Below are 20,932 nucleotides of genomic sequence, written 5' to 3'. Positions count from 1 at the left end.
AAATGGGATCATAAAGAGTCATACACAACTGAAACCACTGAATGACAACAATTGGAATGAATGCTAAAAGACCCTAATTGTTTTGCTGAATAGTATTTGACCATAGGATTCAGATCTTAAATATATATCTTAATGCCCATTATATCCAACATATATATTTAATGATCATGAAATCTAATCCTCTCACTTTCCAAAGAAGAAAACTAAGCCCCAGAGATGTGAGGTTGTTTGCCTAAGGTTATTTAGTTGGTAAAATACAGAATCATAATTTGAACCCAGTTCTCTGACTACAAATTCAGTGCTTTCCCCCAATACCCCGTGTCTTTAGCATTAAATTCTATGAGCAATTATGGATAAGCCAATATTAAACAAACCATATTGGGAGGTTATAAAGAAGGGTAGAAAAACATAGTGATTTTGATAAATTAAAATAAATCAAGAAATATACTTGACTTATTTTGTTCAAGGAAAGCTTTCTGAAGGTAGTAATATTTATATCTATAGGAATCTAGGTAGTGTGTTGGATTAAGAGTGCTTGGTCTGAAGTCCTGAAGATATGAGTCCAAATCCAGATTCAGGTACTTAGTTTTTGACTCTAGGCAAGTCACTTAAATCTGTTTTACCTCCTTTTTTCATACATAAAAATGAGCTGGAGAAAGACATGGCAAACTATTCTAGTATCTTTGTCAAGAATATCCCAAAAAAGAGTTACAAAGAGTTACTACTAACTACTAAACAACAAATATCTATGAGAGATTCCATAGATTCCCTCTATTATGTGTGAATTGTATCAAGATTATTAACAAACTAATGATGCAAGTATGATTGGTAGTAGAAATGTGAAGTTGGTTATAAATCTCTGTTTATGATTTCAATGTATTCTCTACATATTTTTAAAAATTAATTTTATTTCCTGTCCTTCCCATTCCCTTATTTAAAAAAAGAAAAGAAAAATCAAAACGCTTCTAACAAGTGTGTATAGTCAAGTAAAACAATAATGCCCATGATATCAAAATATATGTCTAATTCTGCTTACCTTATTATATCAGTTTATACAAATATTCCCAAGTTTCTTTGAAATTATCACTTTTATAAATTTTTTATGGCCCAATAATATTTCATTTCATGCATATAATGTAATTTGTTTAGCCGTTCTGCAATATATGGGAATCCCTCTGGTTTCCAGTTCCCTGATACCACAAAAAGTACTACTACAAATATTTTTGTACTATGAATTTATTTCATTGTTCTTTGATTTCTTTGGGATATAGACCTAATAGTAGTATTGGTTGGGTCAAAGAGTACGCACAGTTTAGTGACTTCTGGGGAATAGTTTCAAATAGTAGTTTCCCTAGTGGCAGGACTAATGAATCTCAAGTGTCTCAATGTACTTGTTTTCTCATAGCTTTTCCAACATTTATCATTGTTCTTCCCTCTTACCCCCAACTTTGCCAATTTGAGAGATGTGAAGGTAAACCTCAAAGATGATTTGATATTTTCCAATCATTAATAATTTGGATTTTTTTTTTTTTTGCTACCAACTGTCTTTAATAATTAAATGTAGAATTATCCTGCCATTCTAGGGAGATACTGGAATAGCTAAGATTACCCTTAAGTATCTCTTCTAGTTCTAAAAGTCTACCACCTACCAAATACAGTGTTGTGAAGAAATCAGTTTATAAATTTTAAAGCACAATAGATGTGTGAACTATTGTTATGATTTTTTGTATCGTCTGGATATAGTTCCACTCTCTAGAAGCCAGTGTTAAAGTTCAAGAAAATGGATAAACATATAATTTTATCTTTGAGTGAATGTTAGTTATCCTTTGCTTTCTTACCGCCTGCCTAACCACAGCCAGTATCCTGGACCTCATTCTGGGAACTGTTGTCCCAAATGCCACAATGTCCGGTCCAATTTTTCCACCCTCAGGATCTTTTTCAATTTTGTGGCATATAGCATTGTTTTGCCAGAAGTTTTGCTTTTTTAGAAAAGAAAGTAAATACAACCTGATGATGCAATTTTCCAGGAGTCGGGAAAGCTGCCTCCAGAAAGAAAAGGAAAAAAAAACAACTCCACACAACCACGGAAAACAAAACCATGAGACAGGGCTGGATGAGGGTGTGGTGAGTGTGGACATTGCCCCAGACTGTTACTGGTTTAAATTAGTGCTTCATAAGATTATAGATTTAGAGTTGAAAGTTCAATTTCCTCATGTTGCAAATGAGTATTTATGTTAGTAAGTAAATATGTTAGTATTTAACCTAGAGAGGTTAAATAGCTTGTTCAGACTCACACAGCTAACAAGTGAGATGGGATTTAAATTCAGGTCTTCCCAACTCCAACTCTGATGATCTATCTGCTATATCATGCTTCATGGACTTTTCATTCTGAATTATACTTGGATATGGTAAAGGCACTTATGAATATATTTGACCACTGTAACAATGAAAGGGATGGTTCTGGAAAACAAATTGGAATTAACTGAGAAAAGTCACTAAACTGTTCATATCCTGTGATCCATTGCTTCTAATTACTAAGCATTCATCCCAAAGAACAGAATGGAAAGGTTCCACATGTACCAGATTTTTCACAGCAATCCTTTTTGTGGGAGTAAAAAAAATCTGTAAAGTGAATGACCATTGATTAATGACTGAACAAATAAATGTGATGAAATGTTACTGAGGAAATGATGAATATGATTAATTCAGAGACATATGGGAAAACCTGCATGAAATGATGCAATATGAAAATAGGTCAATTGAGAACAATATACAAAATAACTACTACTTTAATGAAAATGAAACACACTGAGAAGCAGCCAAACTCTGATCAATGGTTAAATGACCAATCTTAGTACAATAGAACAGATGATGAAATACGTTTCTTTTTTCTTTCAAAAGGGATGGGACTACTAATATGTCGTTAAATATGCTTTCTGAGATGATTACTTTGGTTTTCTTTAAATAATATTTTACTTTTCCAACTATATATAAAAACAATTTTAACATTTTTTAAAAGTTTGAGTTCCAAATTCTTTCCCACATTTCAGGTTCTCCCCCATCATTGAGAAGGCAAGCAATTTGAAATGGATTATAAATATGCAGTCACATAAAATGTATTTCCATATTAGTTAGGTTGTGAAAGAAAACATAAACAAACAAGAAAAGTAAGGTTAAAAACAATACTTTGATCTGCATTCAGATTCTATCAATTCTTTCTCCGGAGGTAGATAGACTTTTTTTTTTTTTAGACAATCAGAATTGTCTTGGAACATTGTACTGCTGAGAATAGCTGTCATTCACAGTTGATCACTGAACAATATTCCTGTTACTATGTACATTGTTCTCCAGGTTCTTCTCACTTCAATTTGGACCAGTTCATATAAGTCTTTCCAAGTTTTTCTAAAAGCATCCTGCTCATCATTTCTCATTATTCTAATACAATGATATATACCATTAGAGATTATAGTATATAATACTATACATTAGTATTCCAAGACAATGATATGTACCATTAGAGATTATAGTATATAATACTATACATTAGTATTCTAACACAATGATATATACTATTAGAGATTATAGTGTATAATACTATACATTAGTATTCCAAGACAACGATATATACCACAACTTAATCAGCCATTCTCCAGTCGATGTGGATTCCCTCATCTTCCAATTCTCTGCCACCACAAAAAAGAGCTGTTTTAAATATTTTTATACATATAGATCCTTTTTTTTTTCTTATTTAAAATTCTCTTTGGAATACAGACCTTTTAATGCTATCACTGGGTCAAAGGATCTATACAGTTTGATTGTCCTTATGACAAAGCTCTAAATGGCTCTCAGAAAGATTAATTTACAATTCTACCACTAATACTTCAGTGTCCCAATTTTCCCCCACCCTCTCCATCTTTTGTCATTTTCCTTTTCTGTCAGGTTAGTCAATCTGATAGGTATTTATGGTACCTCAGAGTTGTTTTAATTTGCACTTCTCTAATCAGTAGTGATCTAAAACATTTTTTTAAAATATGACTATAGATAGTTTTGATTTCTTTGTCTGAAAACCGCCTCTTTATATTCTTTGACCATTTATCAATTTAGGAATGGCTTGTACTTTTAATTGATTCAGTTCTTTTTATACTTGAAAAATATAAGACTTTATCAGAGAAACTCGCTGCATTTTTTCTTTTTGTAGTTATGTTTACTGTGTATTTCCTTACATCCTGTTTCCTCCATTTATCTTTTTCTTTCTCTCACTCTATAAGCCCCCACTGTCTTTTATCCCCTTTCCCTCCGACTTTCCTATAGGGAAAGATAGATTTCTACACTCATCTGAGTATATATGTTATTCCCTCTTTGGGTCAATTCCTATGAGTAAGGTTTTCTACTCCTCCATCTTCCCCTCCACTGTTTAAGCTCTTTCATACCAATCTCTGCAAGAGAAAAGATGATTAGAAAAGATGGCTATTATACCCAGAAAAAGAACTCTGGGAGATGACTAAAAATCATTACATTGAATTCCCAATCCCTATATTTATGCACACCTGCATTTTTGATTTCCTTCACAAGCTAATTGTACAATAATTCAGAGTCTGATTCTTTTTGTACAGCAAAATAATGTTTTGGTCATGTATACTTATTGTGTATCTAAGTTATATTTTAATATATTTAACATCTACTGGTCATCCTGCCATCTAGGGGAGGGGGTGGGGGGGGGTAAGAGGTGAAAAATTGGAACAAGAGGTTTGGCAATTGTTAATGCTGTAAAGTTACCCACGTATATAGCCTGTAAATAAAAGGCTATTAAAAAAAAAAAAAAAAAAAAGAAAAGATGGCTATTCTTTACCTCACTATTGGACTTTTATTACAAGATTAAGAAACTCACATAAGGGTCAGAAAATCCAGGTTTAATTGTGATTGTTCCTTCTTCCTTCTCAAAAAGGATCAATGACATCACGAGGAGGATGTCTTAACGTGCAAGTGAACTGCATTTAAGAGAGACAAAACTGTGCAAAGTCATTAGCTCCACTCTCTCCTCTAGAGCCGAAAGACATAGGGTCAAAACCGTTGGCCATAGTCCAGGGTTCAGTGAGAGTAATTTTTTTGGCAAACGACCCCTCTGACTGAGTTGAAAGCACAAAATGATTTGCTGCGTGTACAAATGATCATTTTACCACCTAAAACATTTATTTTTAAAACCCTGGCACCTTGCAGGACCAGTGAGAGTAGGGCAGTTTGCCAATTTTCTCTTTTCTGATTCTCATTCATCAAACCCTCCTCCCTCAGCCTTACATTCTCAAAGTTTACTCGAACTTTCCAGACAGAGAATTATTAGGCAAGCAGAGCTCTGTATTCCATCACCCATCTTTAGGAGAAGACAGGAGGAAGAGGAGAGTAAGCAACTACAAGTTAGAGCCTTCAGAATGAACCAGTGCAGTCTCCTATAAGTAGATTGAGGATCGGAGAAGCTAACTGTCTGGCGCAGGGCTTCATGGTTAGCGGAATCGGGGTTTCAGCCCTCTCGCCCTTACCCTGCAAGCTATCCCTGAGCCTGAGCTCTGTCATCAGCTCCGCCAGGGTTTGGGCCGCAGCGCAAGAACCCTGGATCAGAACACAGGGGTGGCTCTCGGCTTTGTCACTTCCTTAGGGTGCGCGGCTGCTGGCCCAGCCTTCCAATCTGAAAATTTAGGAGATTAAATTAGATTAAACTAAACTTTCATGCCCTCCGGCCCTCAGTTTACTCATCTGCAAAATTAAAGTGAGGAGAAAAAGGGGACGATAGTGGAGGTCCCTTCCTGGTCTGGGGTTCTGAGATTTTAACCTCTGTCACTATCCCCGCACCCCTCCCCCCCCCCCGCAAAAAAAAAAAAAAAAAAAAAAAAAAGGATTAAAATAGCTCAGAGTCCCTAGATCAGCAACTGCGCCTTCATCACGCCCGCGCGCTTCCTCGGGGCCAGCTGCTGTTTCTGACTGCTCGGGACAAAGGCTGAGCCTGGGGGAGGGGGCTGCGGCAAGCACAAGAGTTTGTGAAAGTCGCGTCCTCAGCCACCGCCGTGTCAGGGAAAAAAGGGAGCGAGGGGGGACGCGGAACTGGAGACGGGCGTGGGCCGCGTGTAGTCGGAGAGCAAGCCCGAGGATGGGTTTTCCGGGAGGAGGCGCGCTCCCTCCCTGCCCAGCGCTCAGCGGTCCAAGGGCAAGGTCCGCTCCCGGGCCAGGCGGGGGCAGTCGAGGTGTGAGGAGGGAAAGGCGAGCGAGCGCTCTGCCACGTGCTCGCCCCCGCGGGGCGGCGGCGCGCGCGCGCGCGCCTCCCCCTCCTGCCCGCCCCCAGCGGCCCGGCCTCTTCGGCGCGAGGCGGGCGAGCGGCTGCGCGGGCAGGCCGGCGAGGATGCGGCCGAGGCGGAGGCGCGCCCAGGCGGTTTGAAGCAGCGGTTGGCTGCCACGGGCCGGAGAGATGAGTTGGAGGGCCGCCCCCGGCTCGGGGCAGTGAGGGGCTCGGGGCCGGGGGTGGGGGTCGAAGTCGAAGAGGAGGAGGAGGAGGCGGCGGCGGCGCTGCCTTCTTTCTCCGCGCCCCCTTCCTCCTCCTCCTCCTCCTCCTCGGCGCCCCCGGGCTCAGACATGAGCGGGGCCGAGTGGCCCGAGCCGCCGCAGCCAGGCCGAGGCCGGGGCCGGGGCCGGGGCCGGGGCCTCGGCCTGCGGGCCCTGGGGCTCCCCACGTCGCCGCTGCTCCTGCTGCCGCTGCTGCTGCTGCTGCTGCTTCCCGAGCCGGGGGCTGGGCTCCCCGCAGCCGCCGCTGCCGAGCGGTTCCCGCTCCCGCTGCCCCCGGCCGTGGGGCCCAGCGTGAGCCTCTACTTGAGCGAGGAGGAGGTGCACAAGTTGCTCGGTGAGTGAGACCCCGGGTGGGCGCGGGGCGAGGAAGCGCCGTGGGGGGGCGGGGGGATGACTTTCCAAAATGGGCTTCTTTCTGCCCCTCCCCCATTCTCTCCCACCTTCGGGGAGCCTGTCCCCCGGCCCATTGGAGCTCTCGGGGTGCTCACAAGTCATGCCTTCCCCCGCAGCCCACCTACACGGCGATCCCGGGACCTCCCGTCATAGTCTGGTGCTTCCCTGGCTCGATGATTTCCAAGTTACCCAGTTGTTGTATGTAGTTTGCGTGTTATCTCTCCCATCAGACTGCAAACTCCTGGAAGGCAGGGACTAGGCTTTATACTTCTCTGTGCATCTCCCGAGCTGAACCCAGTGCTTGGCAAATAGAAAGCGCTTAATAGATGTTTATTGATTGGCCGACTTCTCTTCTCCCAAGATGTTGGACTTTTGTGGTGCTTCTGCTCAAAAAGCCCGGCTTGCAGCAGCACCTTCCCTTTTCTTGTCTCTATATAGTCGCTGTCTCCCCATCAAATTTGGGGATTTTTAAGTTGTAATTTTTTCAGTTGTTAAATATATATATATATATATGTATGTATATGATATATATTTCCCCTCTCTCGCCTGCTACAAGAGAAAAGAAAAAAAAATCCTTGTGTGGAATAAGCATAGTTAAGCACAAGTTTCCCACTTTGGTCTTGTCCAAAAATATGTCTCATTCTACATTTTTAGTTCCGTCACCTCACTGTCAGGAGGTGGCTAGCATAGCATTCTTCCAGTCCTCTGGAATTATCCAAGATTTAAGATTACCAGGCATTCCTTGCCATGCTGGCTGGGGAGTTCTCTTCGTTTTCTCTGCTTTGTGGTTGAGGGAGAGAGGGAGACCTGGAAGAGAAGGAGGGTATCTCGCAATTGCAACTCTTACAGATCCAGCTTCTCCCTCAGCTGAACACACACACACACACTCTCTCACTTGCTCTCTGCTCGCTCGCTCTCTCTCTCTCTCTCTCCCCACCCCCCCCCTTTCTCCCCACCACTTCCCCCACTTCAGAAGGTGGGAAACCGCTATCAAAGCTATGGTAGTTTCTTTAATCCCGAAGTTTTTGCTTCCCAGCCTGGGAACCAACCAAATAAATTTATCTGAGCTCTATAATTTCTCACGAGATTGACTCTAGTCTTTCCTCTCTTTTAAAAAATAGAGGGACTAGGGACCCTTCTCTTCCTAATGTTTCACCCAGGGGTTCATTTGTTACTTGGATCTGTCTTCTGTTTTTTGATAATTGTAAAGTCCCCTCTCACTGTTTCAGCTCCAAAACAAGGTGCCACATTGCTTTCCTCCATTCCTGACAATGTTTCTCAGACTCTTTTATTAAGGCCCTGGGTTTCAAATATTCCTTGAGTGATGATGCTGTTTCAGTACTTGCAAGTACTTAACTGTACTAAAACTGAAAGGCATCTTCGGTAGAGATTTGGGAAGACTGAATTCAAGTACTGTCTCTGACATTAGTCAATCAACAAACTTTATGAAGGGCTATGCTTTCTGCCTGGTCCTGAGAAAGTCTCTTAACCTCTTAATAGTTCAGGCAACTAATACTAAAAATTTCAGAGCAGGTGTCTAATCTGCATTGGTAGTTCTCTCAGAGAGTCCACTATATTATGGAAATCACAGTTTTTGTCCCCCTGCCCTCCAAACAAAAACAAGACTACAAAATAAACTAAAACTATAGGAATTCAGAAATCATATCAATGAGTCGCTTTTAATTCTGAAATTTTTTCTTTTACTTAATGTTGAGTCCCAAATTAATTTTCCCCTCTCTTTGAATCCAAGTCAGGGAGGAAGAATTGGTTTTGCACTACTTTTGATTTGTTGTCCCAAGTCTTTCTGGGTCTGGACTTAAAAAAAAAATCCTTCTAAGTGGTAGTTACAAATTTTTAGGACTTGGATTTAAAACCCTGCAGATGATGTGAGCAACTAAAGAAAAAAGTAGTCATGGAAATTATCCCCCAAACAGAAGTTCTACTTGTGAAGTTTGAATTTTCAGAAAATTTTTTTTCGAATTCTACTTAATTTCTTTCCAGTAGCTCATGTAGGTACTGTGTATTTCAGCAAGACTCATAGAATTTCAAACTTGGACAAGCCATGAGAGATCATTTTGTTCATTTTACAGATGAAATTGGGCTTGAGAGATAGCTTATAACTAGATGAAAGTCACACTATTAAATAAAGACAGAACAGGTCTCTTGTTCTAGGACTCTGCTTCACACTGAGCTTGAACTCTGTTGCCTTTTAGATCTATTTATCTATCAGTTCTTTGAAGTTTATGGAAAATGACACTGAATTAGAATTACTGTCCCCAAACTTCTTTGAGAATTCTTAAAAAGCATTGATTTGTATTATTGAATATTCAAGAAACACATTAGTCCAAGTTGTGTTATGATATAGTGCTTAGTCCTATTTTTATGAACGGAGTTAAAACTAACATTGTATAAGCATAAATTTTTGATTCTTAATGTCCTGGGTATTTATAAAATTCTAATGCACAAGAAAAAGTTAAGTTATAATTAGGGAGCATAATAACTATTGCTTAATTTTTTTTCTTTAAGCATAGAACTTTTAGGAGAGGCAAAGTGATTTTAAGTTACAATATGTTGATTATAACACTTCTTTTAAAAGTTGTTGATGCTGTCTGATTTTTCTACCAACTTTTTTTTGGGGGGGAAGGGGACAGAAGTTTATTTTTCATAATGCCTGGAAAATGATTGACCTTATCTTATGCAATTTACTGCCACCTTCATAATATCTTGACTGTCTTAGCCTTCACAGCACCACTTGAAATGGAGAAGTTACTGCTTATGTCTGATACTAAGTATTCCTGATAAGCCAAGTCGGAACTTGGAATACATTTTCCACAGAAACAATGTTGTAAATGTTGGTTAGGTATAAATTAATTGGGCTTTTGTGGACTGGCTTATGAACCTAGCCATCATTTAAAATAGTATTTGCAGGAAAAAATGTATTTTAAATTCTAAACAAAAGAATTTATAGACTGAGATAAGAGTTAAGAAACTGCATCTTTTTCCTTTCTTTAAAGAGGGGGGGGAAGTATGATTGTGCACATATTGTCAATTGAAGTATTGGTTGGTTTTGCTGAACTGTTTACCCCACTTTGCTTATACTTTGTTACAAAGGACAATTCTTTGGATGGTGGTGGGTTAGGGTGGGGGAGGGGAAGAGATGCATATGGAAATGAAGGTGATGTTAAACCAAAATGTTTCAATAATATGATAGAAAAAAATTTAAATAATTTATAGAACACACACCCATTAATAAACTGGAAATTACCTGTACTTGATGGGATCAGTCATTAACTACTTAAAAAAGAGATGCCTATACGGATCAATATAGGCACCAGTAACTATTTTCTTTATAATGCCACCAAGAGTAAAACTGCCATTAACTGGAATGCTTTGGAAATAAGAGTGCAAGACTACCTTTCTTGCCCTGAAGTTTGGAGTATACCTGATATGTGGTTTTTGAGTACTCTCTTTACTAGCCCATGCAAGTGTATACTCATAATATATTCTAATCGATGATTCTTTTTATTGAGCTCCAGGGAATGTAGAATGTTTGTAAGACGTTTGTATTACAGGTGAATGATACAGTTTTTGAATAGCAGAGTTCTTATATTTTATTCTGTAGGAGGCTGGTTGGGGAGGAATATTAGAATTATAGAAAGGAGACAGTATCTGCAAAAGTAGTGGAGGGAGGCCTCAAAGTCATATAGTAGAACATCAGAAACAGAGATGGTGAAATTAAAAGACATGACTTTAAAGAAAGACCACTGGGCTTTTCCATGGATTTAGAGTTAAAATACATTGTCTCCTATTAGAATGTGAACTTCTTGCTTTTCTGTGTAGCTTTAGCATTTAGCACAGTGCTTTGCACAAAATAAATGGTTAGTAGATGTCCTTTCCTGACCTGTCCCATCTTATCTTTTCCTCTCCTCAGATATCAAACCATTTTCTTTTCAGTTGCATTTATACCAGGTTATAGGTGGAAAATTAATAATAGCCACCTAGTCTAAACAGCTGGGTTGCTCTAAGAATGTTTTGCAAAGATTTTTTTTAAAAGAACTATTTGAAATAGTCTTGAAGAGATAAAGAACATTATATTTTAAAAATCACTGCCCCAATTTGATACAGGTAAGAGAATTTAAAACACCATGGAATTGTTAATGGAGTTGTGAACTGACCTAACCCTTCTGGAGAGTAATTTGGAACTATGCCCAAAAGGCATTCTCTCTGCATACTCTGAAACAGCAATACTACTCCGAAGTCTGTATTCTATAGAGATTATAAAAAAGGGAAAAGAACCTACATGTATAGTAATATATTTATAGTAGCTCTTTTTTGTGGAGGCAAAGAATTGAAAATTGAAGTAATACCCATCGATTGGGGAATGACTGAACAAGTTGTGGTATAGAAATAAATAGAATACGATTGTGCTGTAAGAAATGATGAGCAGGAAGATTTCAGAAAAACTCATGCTGAATGAAAAACAGAACCAGGAGAACATTGCATAAAGTAACAATAGTATTGTGAGATGATCATCTCCAATTGACTTAGCTCTCCTCAGCACTACAATGATCCAAGACAATTCCAAAAGATTCATGATGGAAGACTCCACAGATGGAAGAATCCAGGGAAAGAACTATAGAATCTGAAAGCGATTAAAATGTACTATTTTCACTTTTTGGGGGATGGCTTTTCCCTTTTATTCCTTTTCTTCTTTCACAATGGGACTAATGTGGAAATATATTTATCTGATTGCATGTGTATAATTGCACATGTATAACCTGTATCAGACTGCTTGCCATCTTGAAGAATGGGGATGGAAAGGGAAGGAGGGAGAAAAAGTTTGAACGTCAAAGTTTTAGGAAAAATGAATGTTGAAAAACTATTTTTACATATAGTTGGACAAAAAAGAAACATACTACGTATAAAGAAAATATAAAATAAAAACCTTGTGGATTAAAAATAAAAAAAATTACCAATTGGCCCTCTTTATTCTAATATTTAACTTCTATTCCTTTATCTTGTAATTTTTAAAAAGTACTTTTTAAAAGGCCTTCCCAAGGTATGTTCTTTAGATGTCAAAGCCCTTACAACCTCTTTTTTTCCTTCTGTACCCTGAGGCTTTTATTAACAGTGTTTTAGGCTTGGGTCTAGCTTACCACAGAACACTTTTTCATTTACCATTTCTTGACATTCTTTCTAAGAATCTTTGTCAGCATTTCACTTGTTAATTTTTTTTCCTCCTCTGCTTTGAACACTTTACATTGTTCCTTCAGTTACTTTAGCTTAATCTTTTTTTTTTTCCACCTCATGGTAGCCTTATTCTTACTGACCCTCTCCCTTTCATTGTCATATCTGTTTCCTGTTTGTTATTTCTTTCACTTTGGGATTTTGCTTATTCCTTTTTCTTATATTTTTTAATGTAGTTATTTAATTTTCCTCTTAGTTAAATAGATTTGTCTGTTTCCTCCTCCTCCACTTAGTCCTGTTTTTACATTTTCATTTTTGTGCACCTTTCTAGGAATAATTTTTCTCACTTTCTTCATTGTCTATCTGTCTACTCTAGTTCTTCATACTCTAGTTTATAATCCTTATAATTATTTAGTTTCTTCTCTGTATTTCCTATGACTCTGAACTTAAGTTTCCATTCTGGGTCTTGTTCCTCAGAACAGTTTCTGTCACTGTTTTTTGGAGCTTGCCCTGGCAGTTTTCCATTTTCCTTTGTGCTTCATTCCCAGGAAATGCCAGTTCCTGAAGGTGGACATGGCCCAATGATAGTCCCCTTCTCTTCTCCTTCTCCTTTCCCTCCTCCTTCCATTACATAACTCACCATTCTTTTGTACCCTCCCTCTGCTAATTTTTTTTCTGCTATTTGTATGTAGCAAATCATCTTTGGCCCATATTTTCTCCCAGGTACCATTTGTTCCCAGCAATTTCAGCTTCCTCCTCCTTCCAAGACACCTCTCCCCCTTTCATGTATCCATCCATTTTATAATGTATTCCTCAAAAACATTGATTCACCTATAAGCAGGATATCATCAGTTTTTTGCCCAAAATACCCTAAGCCTGCCTCTCCACTATTAGTCTCCACCTTACCTTCATACCATCTCCTCATGCACATTTAAAAAGCAGATTTCATTCTCCCACCAGAATTTGTTTCCAGTGGGATTGTTAAATCTAATGTGTGTTATAATTTTCACACATCCTCTTTTTTAATTCTTAAGGCAAACTATGGATTCTACTACCATCATTTCATTTTCTGTGCTCAGAAGTTCTGGACAGTTTTCTTGAATTATTATATTATGGTGTTGAGATGTTTTGACTTGGGCTCTTCTAGAAGATCTGTAATACTTAGTTGTCTCTGCACATTCTATCGAAAAGATCAATATGTTTTTGTTGAATAGATAGCATATTTTTTTTTAATGTTATTGCCTTTTCCTTCTCATCGTTTAGTTTGTCTTTTACTTCAATGTATTTGCATTCCTAATAATGTCCTCTTTTGTTTCTTTGGTGAGACTTGCCAAGATAGATTCAAGTTTTTATAATTGATGAAATAATTTTATTTTGCTGGCCATTTTATACACTTCTAATTCTCATTTCTCTTTTAAGCCACTCAAGAACAGCATGTTGTGGTTCCATATTCTTAAATTTTATGGGGTGATCTGCCTAATTAAGTGTTGGATCATTATTTTTTCCTTTTGTTTTATAGTATTTATTCATAGTTGCCTGAACTCTTTATTAGGTTTGGAGGCTATATTTCTTTTTATGACTGGTTTCTCACAAAAACATTAATTCACCTGTAGACAAGATGTTGCTAGGTTTTGTCTACTAGACTTCTGCCTTCTCCCTATCTTCTTAAAAGCATAAGAGAAAGAAGTCTCTTACTGGTCTCATTCTATTGTTTTTGTTGTCCTTGGCTACTGCATTCATTCATCTTCTCCTTCATTTCTTTTGGTTTATCTGTTTATGTTCAGGATCTTTGAGTTTTCTTTCTCCATAGATCTTTGTTAATTTCAATTTCCCCTCCTTGTTTACCCTTTTTCTTACTTCTTATTGCTGCTCTCCTTTCGGGTTCCTTGGTGGCTGGATCTCAAAGCACTTTAGCCTCCTCTCTTATTGGGCAAATCACATTTTATCAGCCTAGGTACGTAGAACTGGCTCTAACTGGATGCTGAATGCTTTTTCGAGTGTCATATAGCCTCTCATTAATTGTGCCCTATCCCCTTTATTCTGTTCCTCACTTCTTTAGCATGAAATTCAAAGTATTCCAGAGGTGATTTCTGCAATTTGGAATCTGGGTCTCCTAAATCCTAGGTAGCAGAGGGATAGGTCAGTATTTGGGGCTCTACTTCAAGCTTAGACATGGGTCCTATTTCTGTTCTTTCACTCTGTAGAAGTCTTTTGCATCACTGAACATCACTGTGCCAGACACTGAGGTACCATCAAATTCTACAACCTGGAGCTAGGGTATTCGCTGTACTAGAAGGAAAGGGAAGAATGGGATAGGCTGGGAATTTGTTACAAGCCTTTCTTCTGGTTCTGGAAGCCTTGCTTCCTGTAGTTTAGTAGTTTGAAGAGGAGAGTATATTGTGTGGATTCAAGGTAGATGTCAAGTTCATGTTTTTTTTTTTTTTTTAACCTTCTTTTGAGTTCTTGGTGTCCTAGAGTAGACATGTAGGTTACATGTTACTTAGAAAACCACAAGTTAACATTATTATCTATGTTGTATTTTTATTTATTTTGTTAAACATTTTCCAATTATAGTAATGGCCTGCCACTGGAAGTTTTAACACCTTTATCCTAGAGACATGGAATCATCTGTAGTTACTTTATTTTTGTCACATAATTTTTGTTTTGAAGAGTTTTAAAGCTTATGAAGATCAGAGAAAAAATCTATAGTTCTCTCTGTCTTGTTCATCAAGTGACCCAGAAATGTCGGCATTTAATTTATTTTGCAAGTGCTTTTTACTCTCCCGGTTTTTATTAAAAAAACAAAACAAAACTATGTAATACTTCTACTTAGGTTTCCCACTTCTATATATCTCTTTAGCCATACTCCTTTCACATAGCACATACATTTTCAAATAGGTTAAAAATTGGTAAAGGGCAGATTTATAAGTTAATAACCAGATCTTCTGGTTCTTAACCTGGATCTGTCTCTATTCTTTCTTATATTTTAAAAGAATAGTGATTTTAAAGTATTTATAAGTGACTAAAGCTAAAAATTTAGATTGGCACAAAAAGTATATGGTGTACCATTTTATATTTTTGAAAATAGTTAAAATTTTGCTTAGTCATTTACCTCTGGAAGACATTGGTCTTTTAAAGAAAAATTCCAGTAGAAATGCTGAGATTCACATAGCAAAAGTTTTTTCAGAAGGCAGTTTTTATTTGAAAGTAATTATATCAATCTCTATATAATTATTGCTAAGACAGTGAGTGAATTTAACCTTCACTTCATAGGAGACTAAGTGAAAGAATTAATTGTAAGGAGAGAGTAAGTTTCATGTAGATTAGCTAATATGTGAATCTGATATTCTAGAAAGAGAGGAAAGGGAATAAGGATTTATATGGAGACTTGAGATAGGGACACCAAGCAGAAAAGATTATTGCAATATTCCAGACATATATTAAACATATTATGTGCCAAATCCTATGTGCTAAATGCTGAGGAAACAGACAAAAACAGAAGAAATAACAGACTTCAATAAATTCACATTCTAATGGGGGAGGAGAGACAACATTCAATTGACTATGTAATAAACTATGTGCAGGAGAAATGATTTCAGAGGCAATAAAATAACATTGGGGAATAGAGGAGACTTCTTGTAGAAGGTGGGATTTTAGCTGATCCTTAAAAGGCAGCCAGTGAAAATATAGATTGAATCAAGAGGCATAGTGTCTCACAAAGAGCAGCAAGGAACCCAAGTCTTAATTCAGCTTTGGGGAGGTTCGGAATACCAATAGTTAAGTAGAAACAGAACAGAAAAGCAAGCCAATTGAGTCAGGAAGAATGGTGGAACAGGCCTCCTGGAACTCTGGAGAGAATTGGGCCCCTTGATGGTACCCTAGAGAGAATAGGAGACTCTCTTACCCCAGACTAGTAAAATATGGTGGTAGCACTGTTAGAAGAGAACAGAGGAGATCTCAAGGTAGATTTTGCAACAGATTGTATATAAAAGACGAGTAAAGTTGAAGTTGGCCCCTATTGTGAGCTTGAGTGACCTGGAGTTGGTGATAACTTATAACAGGGCTGGTAGAAGAGAGGAAGGCATTTGGGGAAAAATGAGTTCAGTTTTAGATGTGTTGAGTTCTAAGTTGTCTTAAGGAACATCCATTTAAGAGAGATCCAGAAGACAAGAGATAGATCTCTTTCACTTTGGTCTCTGGAATGCTTGCTCCCTCCATATGCAGCAGGTATACTTTGATCTTGAAACTTTTCTAATTTCTGCCTTTTTTCTAGACTTGAACTCCTGACTCAACACTTTATCCAGAATCATGATTCTGGACTCAACACTTTATCTGTGTTCATGAACTCTTAAATTCTCTTAGCCAATTGTAGTTTATTTTTTCCCTTAAATTTCTTTTTATTTAATTCAGTATTTCTCAATTACATTAAAAATGTTACATTCATTAAAAAAAAGTTAGAGCTTCATTTCTCTTCCTTCCCCCTTCTCACCCCTTGAGAAGGCAAGCAATGTGATATCATTTTACTTGTGAAGTTATGTAAAACATTTCTGTATTATCTGTGTTGCAAAAGAAAACACACACACACACACACACAAAACCAACAAGAAAAATAAAGAAAGCAAAACAAGATGCTTAAATCTGTATTCAAGAGTTCATCAGTTCTCTGGAGGTAGGTCCTTTGGAATTGTATAATTGTCTTGATCATAGTAGCCAAGTCTTTCACAGTTGATCATTACGATACTGCTGTTGCTAGGTACAATGATCTTTTAGTTTACTCATTTCTTTATATCAGTTCACATATGACTTCTTTTGGGAGAATTCTTAATCAAATAAGGGATAGATGTAATCACAAAGAATAGACAATTTTGATTACAAAAAGTTATTTTTTTTTAACATTCATTTTTTAAGTGAAATTTTGAGTTGCAAAATTTCTCTCTTCCTCCTCCCTAAGTCAGTAAATAATTCAATATAGATTATGCATTGATTACATAAAATTTTTAAGGATTTTTTTTCAGGGACAGATGCAACTATAATAGAGAATGTGCTGATGAAGGAAAACGTTGCAGTAAATATTTCTAATAAACATTTGGTTTCTGTAACGTGTTATGGGCTAGAACTTGAAACAAGATACTAAATGGAATTGAGGAGACAATAGTTAAATCTAGTTTAGCATTGATTTAATCCTACAACAAATAATGGTTTCCTGGTGATATAATGATTGGTTTATACTCAGTGTGGAGAATATAATCAGGGACTGAGAGCCACAGAAGAGAAGCTCTCAGAGCCAGAGAAGATAAGCACATTAGAAGCTCTCAGAGGCTGAGACAGATTTATCTTCCACCTTTGTGGTGGCTGGAAACTGAAAAGTAAACCTTTGGATTTGGAGAGATTCAGAGGGCAGAAAAGACAGGCGAGAGTTTAAGCTCTCTGAACCAGGAGAGAGGTAGGCCTCTAAGAAAACTAGCTGAGTCCCAAGTGAAGGAGATAGGACTTTGAAAGAGATAATAAAGGATTTGGACTGAAACAAAGGCTGCTCCCAGAGACCCTAAGAAAACCGAACCAAAGAGAACATTACATTTTGGTGCAAATTGATGCAAAAATGTTAGAAAGAGAACTATATCCCCCATATATAAATAATCAAAAGATAGGAACAGGAAGTTTCTGAAAGAACGAATGTAAAGTATCAACAGCCATATAATGTAATATGCTAAATCACAATAAGACATATACAAAATAAACAACTCTAGGATTTTAGTTGCATGTCCCGTTCATTGATCTGTTTTTTTTTTTCATTTTGTTGATGTAAGAATTTAGAGAAATAATAATTAATAAAATTAATAAAATAAATAATAAAAAATAAATAATAATAAAATAAAAAATAAATCATAAAAAATAAATTAATAAAATAAATAATAATAAATAAAATTTCCCCAAAGTATTATTTTGGTTGCATCCCATAAGTTTTGTTATGTTGTCTCATTGTCTGTCTCTTTAATGAAATTATTGATTGTTTCTGTGAGTTGTCCTCTGACCCACCTATTCTTCAAGATTAGATTATTTTGTTTCCATTTTATTTTTAACTTATTTTCCACTAGCCTTTGTTGAATGTAAAAATTACATTATAATCCACAAAGAATACATTTGATATTTCTTCCTTATTTACATTTGATTTTGAGGTTTCTATATCTTACCACTTGGTTTGTTTTTGTGTAGGTGCCATGTGCTTCTGGGGAAAAGGCATATTCCTTTCTGTTCTCATTCATTTTTTTCCAAAGCTGCCATATCTCACTTTCTTTATATTCTATTTACCTCTTTAGCATCTTTTTTGTTTACTTTTTGGTTGGATTTATTGAGTTCTAAGAGGGGAGAATTGAGATCCTCTGTTAGTATAGTTTTTAAGTATTTCTTCCTATAATTCACTTTACTTCTCCTTTAAGAATTTGAATGTTATATCACTTGATGCATATGTTTGGTATTGATATTGTGTCATTGTCTCTGGTACCTTTTAGCAAGATGTAGTGTTCTTCCTTATCTCTTTTAATTAGATGTATTTTTGTCTGAGATCAAGATTGCTATCCTTTTTTTTTTTTAACCTTCAGCAGAAGCATAATAGATTCTGCCCCAACCCCTTACCTTTACTCTGCGTGTATCCCTCTACTTCTAGTGTGTTTCTTGTAAACATTATATTGTAGGATTTGGGGTTTTGATATCCTTCTGCTATCTGCTTTTATTTTGTGAGAGAATTCATCCCATTACACTCATAATTATGATTACTAAATGTTTATTTCTTCCATCCTATTATTTCTCCTTATTTGTTTTCTCTCTTCTTTCACCCTTATCAGTGTTGCTTGTCTACCACCTATCTATCCTCTCTTCTGTTGTGCTCTCCTCCTTCTTACTTAATTCCCTTCTTCCCTGTAGAGTAAGACAACTTTCTGTATTCTACTGATTGTGTATATTATTCCCTTTTTGAGCCAGTACTGATGAGAGTAAGGTTCAAGTAATGCTCAGTACCCACTCTCCCATCTTCTCCATTGTAATAGATCTTTCACACCTTTTCATATGAAATAATTTACCCTATTCTACCTCTTCCTTCCTTTTGTACCCATCTCTTCATTTTTTTTATGTCATTTCCTCAAGTTCACCCTCTGCCTTATATATTCCTTCTAGTTGTACTATTAGTGATACAATTTTAAGAAGTACAGATATTATCTTACCATGTAGGAATGAAAACAGTTTAGCTGTATTGAATCCCTGATGTTTTCTTTTCTCTTTTTATCTTTTTAGCCTTATCTTGGGTCTTGATATTAGAGGTCAACTCTTTGGTTTAGTTATGGTCTTCTTATGAAAGCTTGAAATTCTTCCATTTCTTTGAATGGCCATTTTTCCTCCTTAACACTTATTTTGCTGGCTAAATGATTTTTGGTTGCAGTCCTAGTTCCTTTGCCATTCAGAATATCAAGTTCCATACTCCAGTACTCTAATATTGCAGCTTCCAACTCCTTTAATAATTGATTATGACTTTCTGATATTTGAATTGTTTCTTTCTGACTACTTATATTTTTTCCTTGACCTGATAGCTTTGAAATATAGCTATGCTGGCCCTTGGAGTTTTTATTTTAAGATCTCTTTCCTGAGATGATTGCTGTATTCTTTCAGTGCTTATTTTGTCCTTTCCAAGACATCAGACTAGTTTTCCTTGATTATTTCTTGAATGATGCTATCCAGGTCCTCTTTTTGATGATTGGTAGGTAGAGAGACACTGTCTCTCTTGGATTTGTTTTCTAGATCACTTGTTTTTCTAAAGCTATAGTTTACATTTTCTTCTACTTTTAAAGTCATGAGCTTCCATTTCCCCAATTCTAACTTTTAAGGAGTTGTTTTCCTCAGTTAACTTTTATATTTGCATTTCCATTTGGCCAATTCTACTTTTAAGCAGTTTTCCAAGCTGTTCTTTTTTCATATACGCTTTCATCATTCTCATTTTTCCCCCCGGTTTTCTTTTACTTCTCTTATGTGACTTTTAAGCTCCTTTTTGAGCTATTCCATGAGTTCTTTCTGGGCTTGAGACTACTTATCATTTTTCTTTGCGGTTTTGCCTATGTGTTTTTTGATATTTGTCCTCTATTGAGTTTGTGTGTTGGTCTTCTCTGCTAACCATAATAACTTTCTGTGGTCAGATTTTTTTTTTCCTTTTCCCTCTTAAATTTGAGCTCTGTTCCTAGGCTTGAAGGAGTATTGTCTCAGACTTGTGGCTAGTGTTTGCAGGCCCTGACTGTGTACCTGGTGCTGCACTGATGTGGCTCTGAAGCTTTGGAGTGGATCTTGTATCTTGTCCTGTGCTAAGGGGATAAAATGGGAGGTGACTAGTGCTCCTGGAAGCTGTAGGGTTCTGGCAGCTTATTTGGTGCTTGAACTGGTGTTCTACTAATGGTGATTGATTGGCCTGTGCTGAGCCTTGGTGGAGTGTTTATGCATTTCCTCAGAAGTACACTGCCGCAAATGAAACCTAAATTTCTTTTTGGAGCTTTTTTGTAATTGAATCTCTTTGATTGGTGTTTGGTATTCTTTACCCACATAGATTTTAACCCTTTTATGCCTTAGTTAGACCCCTTCTAGGCACCTCTTTCCAAAATCAAACAAATCTTCATCTGATAGTCAATCCTCTGGTGAACCTCTCTAAACATAGTTTTTGGTTGACAAACTTTTTTTTACCTTTGACCTTTCCAACTTGGGAGAATCTTCCTAAGTTTGTTCTTAGCTGATAGAAACCAGGACTTTAGTGTACAGTGATTTATAAATT

General features: G+C 37.1%; 1 protein-coding gene across 3 annotated transcripts in view; it reads left to right on the top strand.

The window, feature by feature from the left end:
* The first annotated feature begins 6,546 nt into the window (after positions 1-6,546).
* RYK (receptor like tyrosine kinase) overlaps positions 6,547-20,932 on the top strand; it is a 96,891-nt gene continuing 82,505 nt past the window's right edge. For all 3 annotated transcript variants that reach the window (XR_004233002.1, XM_031959762.1, XM_031959761.1), the window contains exon 1: positions 6,547-6,883. Coding sequence is in view for 2 of the 3 variants with exons in the window: in XM_031959762.1 (XP_031815622.1) it covers positions 6,619-6,883 (265 nt within the window). In the remaining variant the exon portion in view is untranslated. The remainder of the gene's footprint in view (positions 6,884-20,932) is intronic.

This window comes from Sarcophilus harrisii, chromosome 3, assembly GCF_902635505.1.
Source record: "Sarcophilus harrisii chromosome 3, mSarHar1.11, whole genome shotgun sequence".
Lineage (NCBI taxonomy): Eukaryota > Metazoa > Chordata > Mammalia > Dasyuromorphia > Dasyuridae > Sarcophilus > Sarcophilus harrisii.
This window is presented reverse-complemented; position numbering and strand designations above follow the sequence as displayed.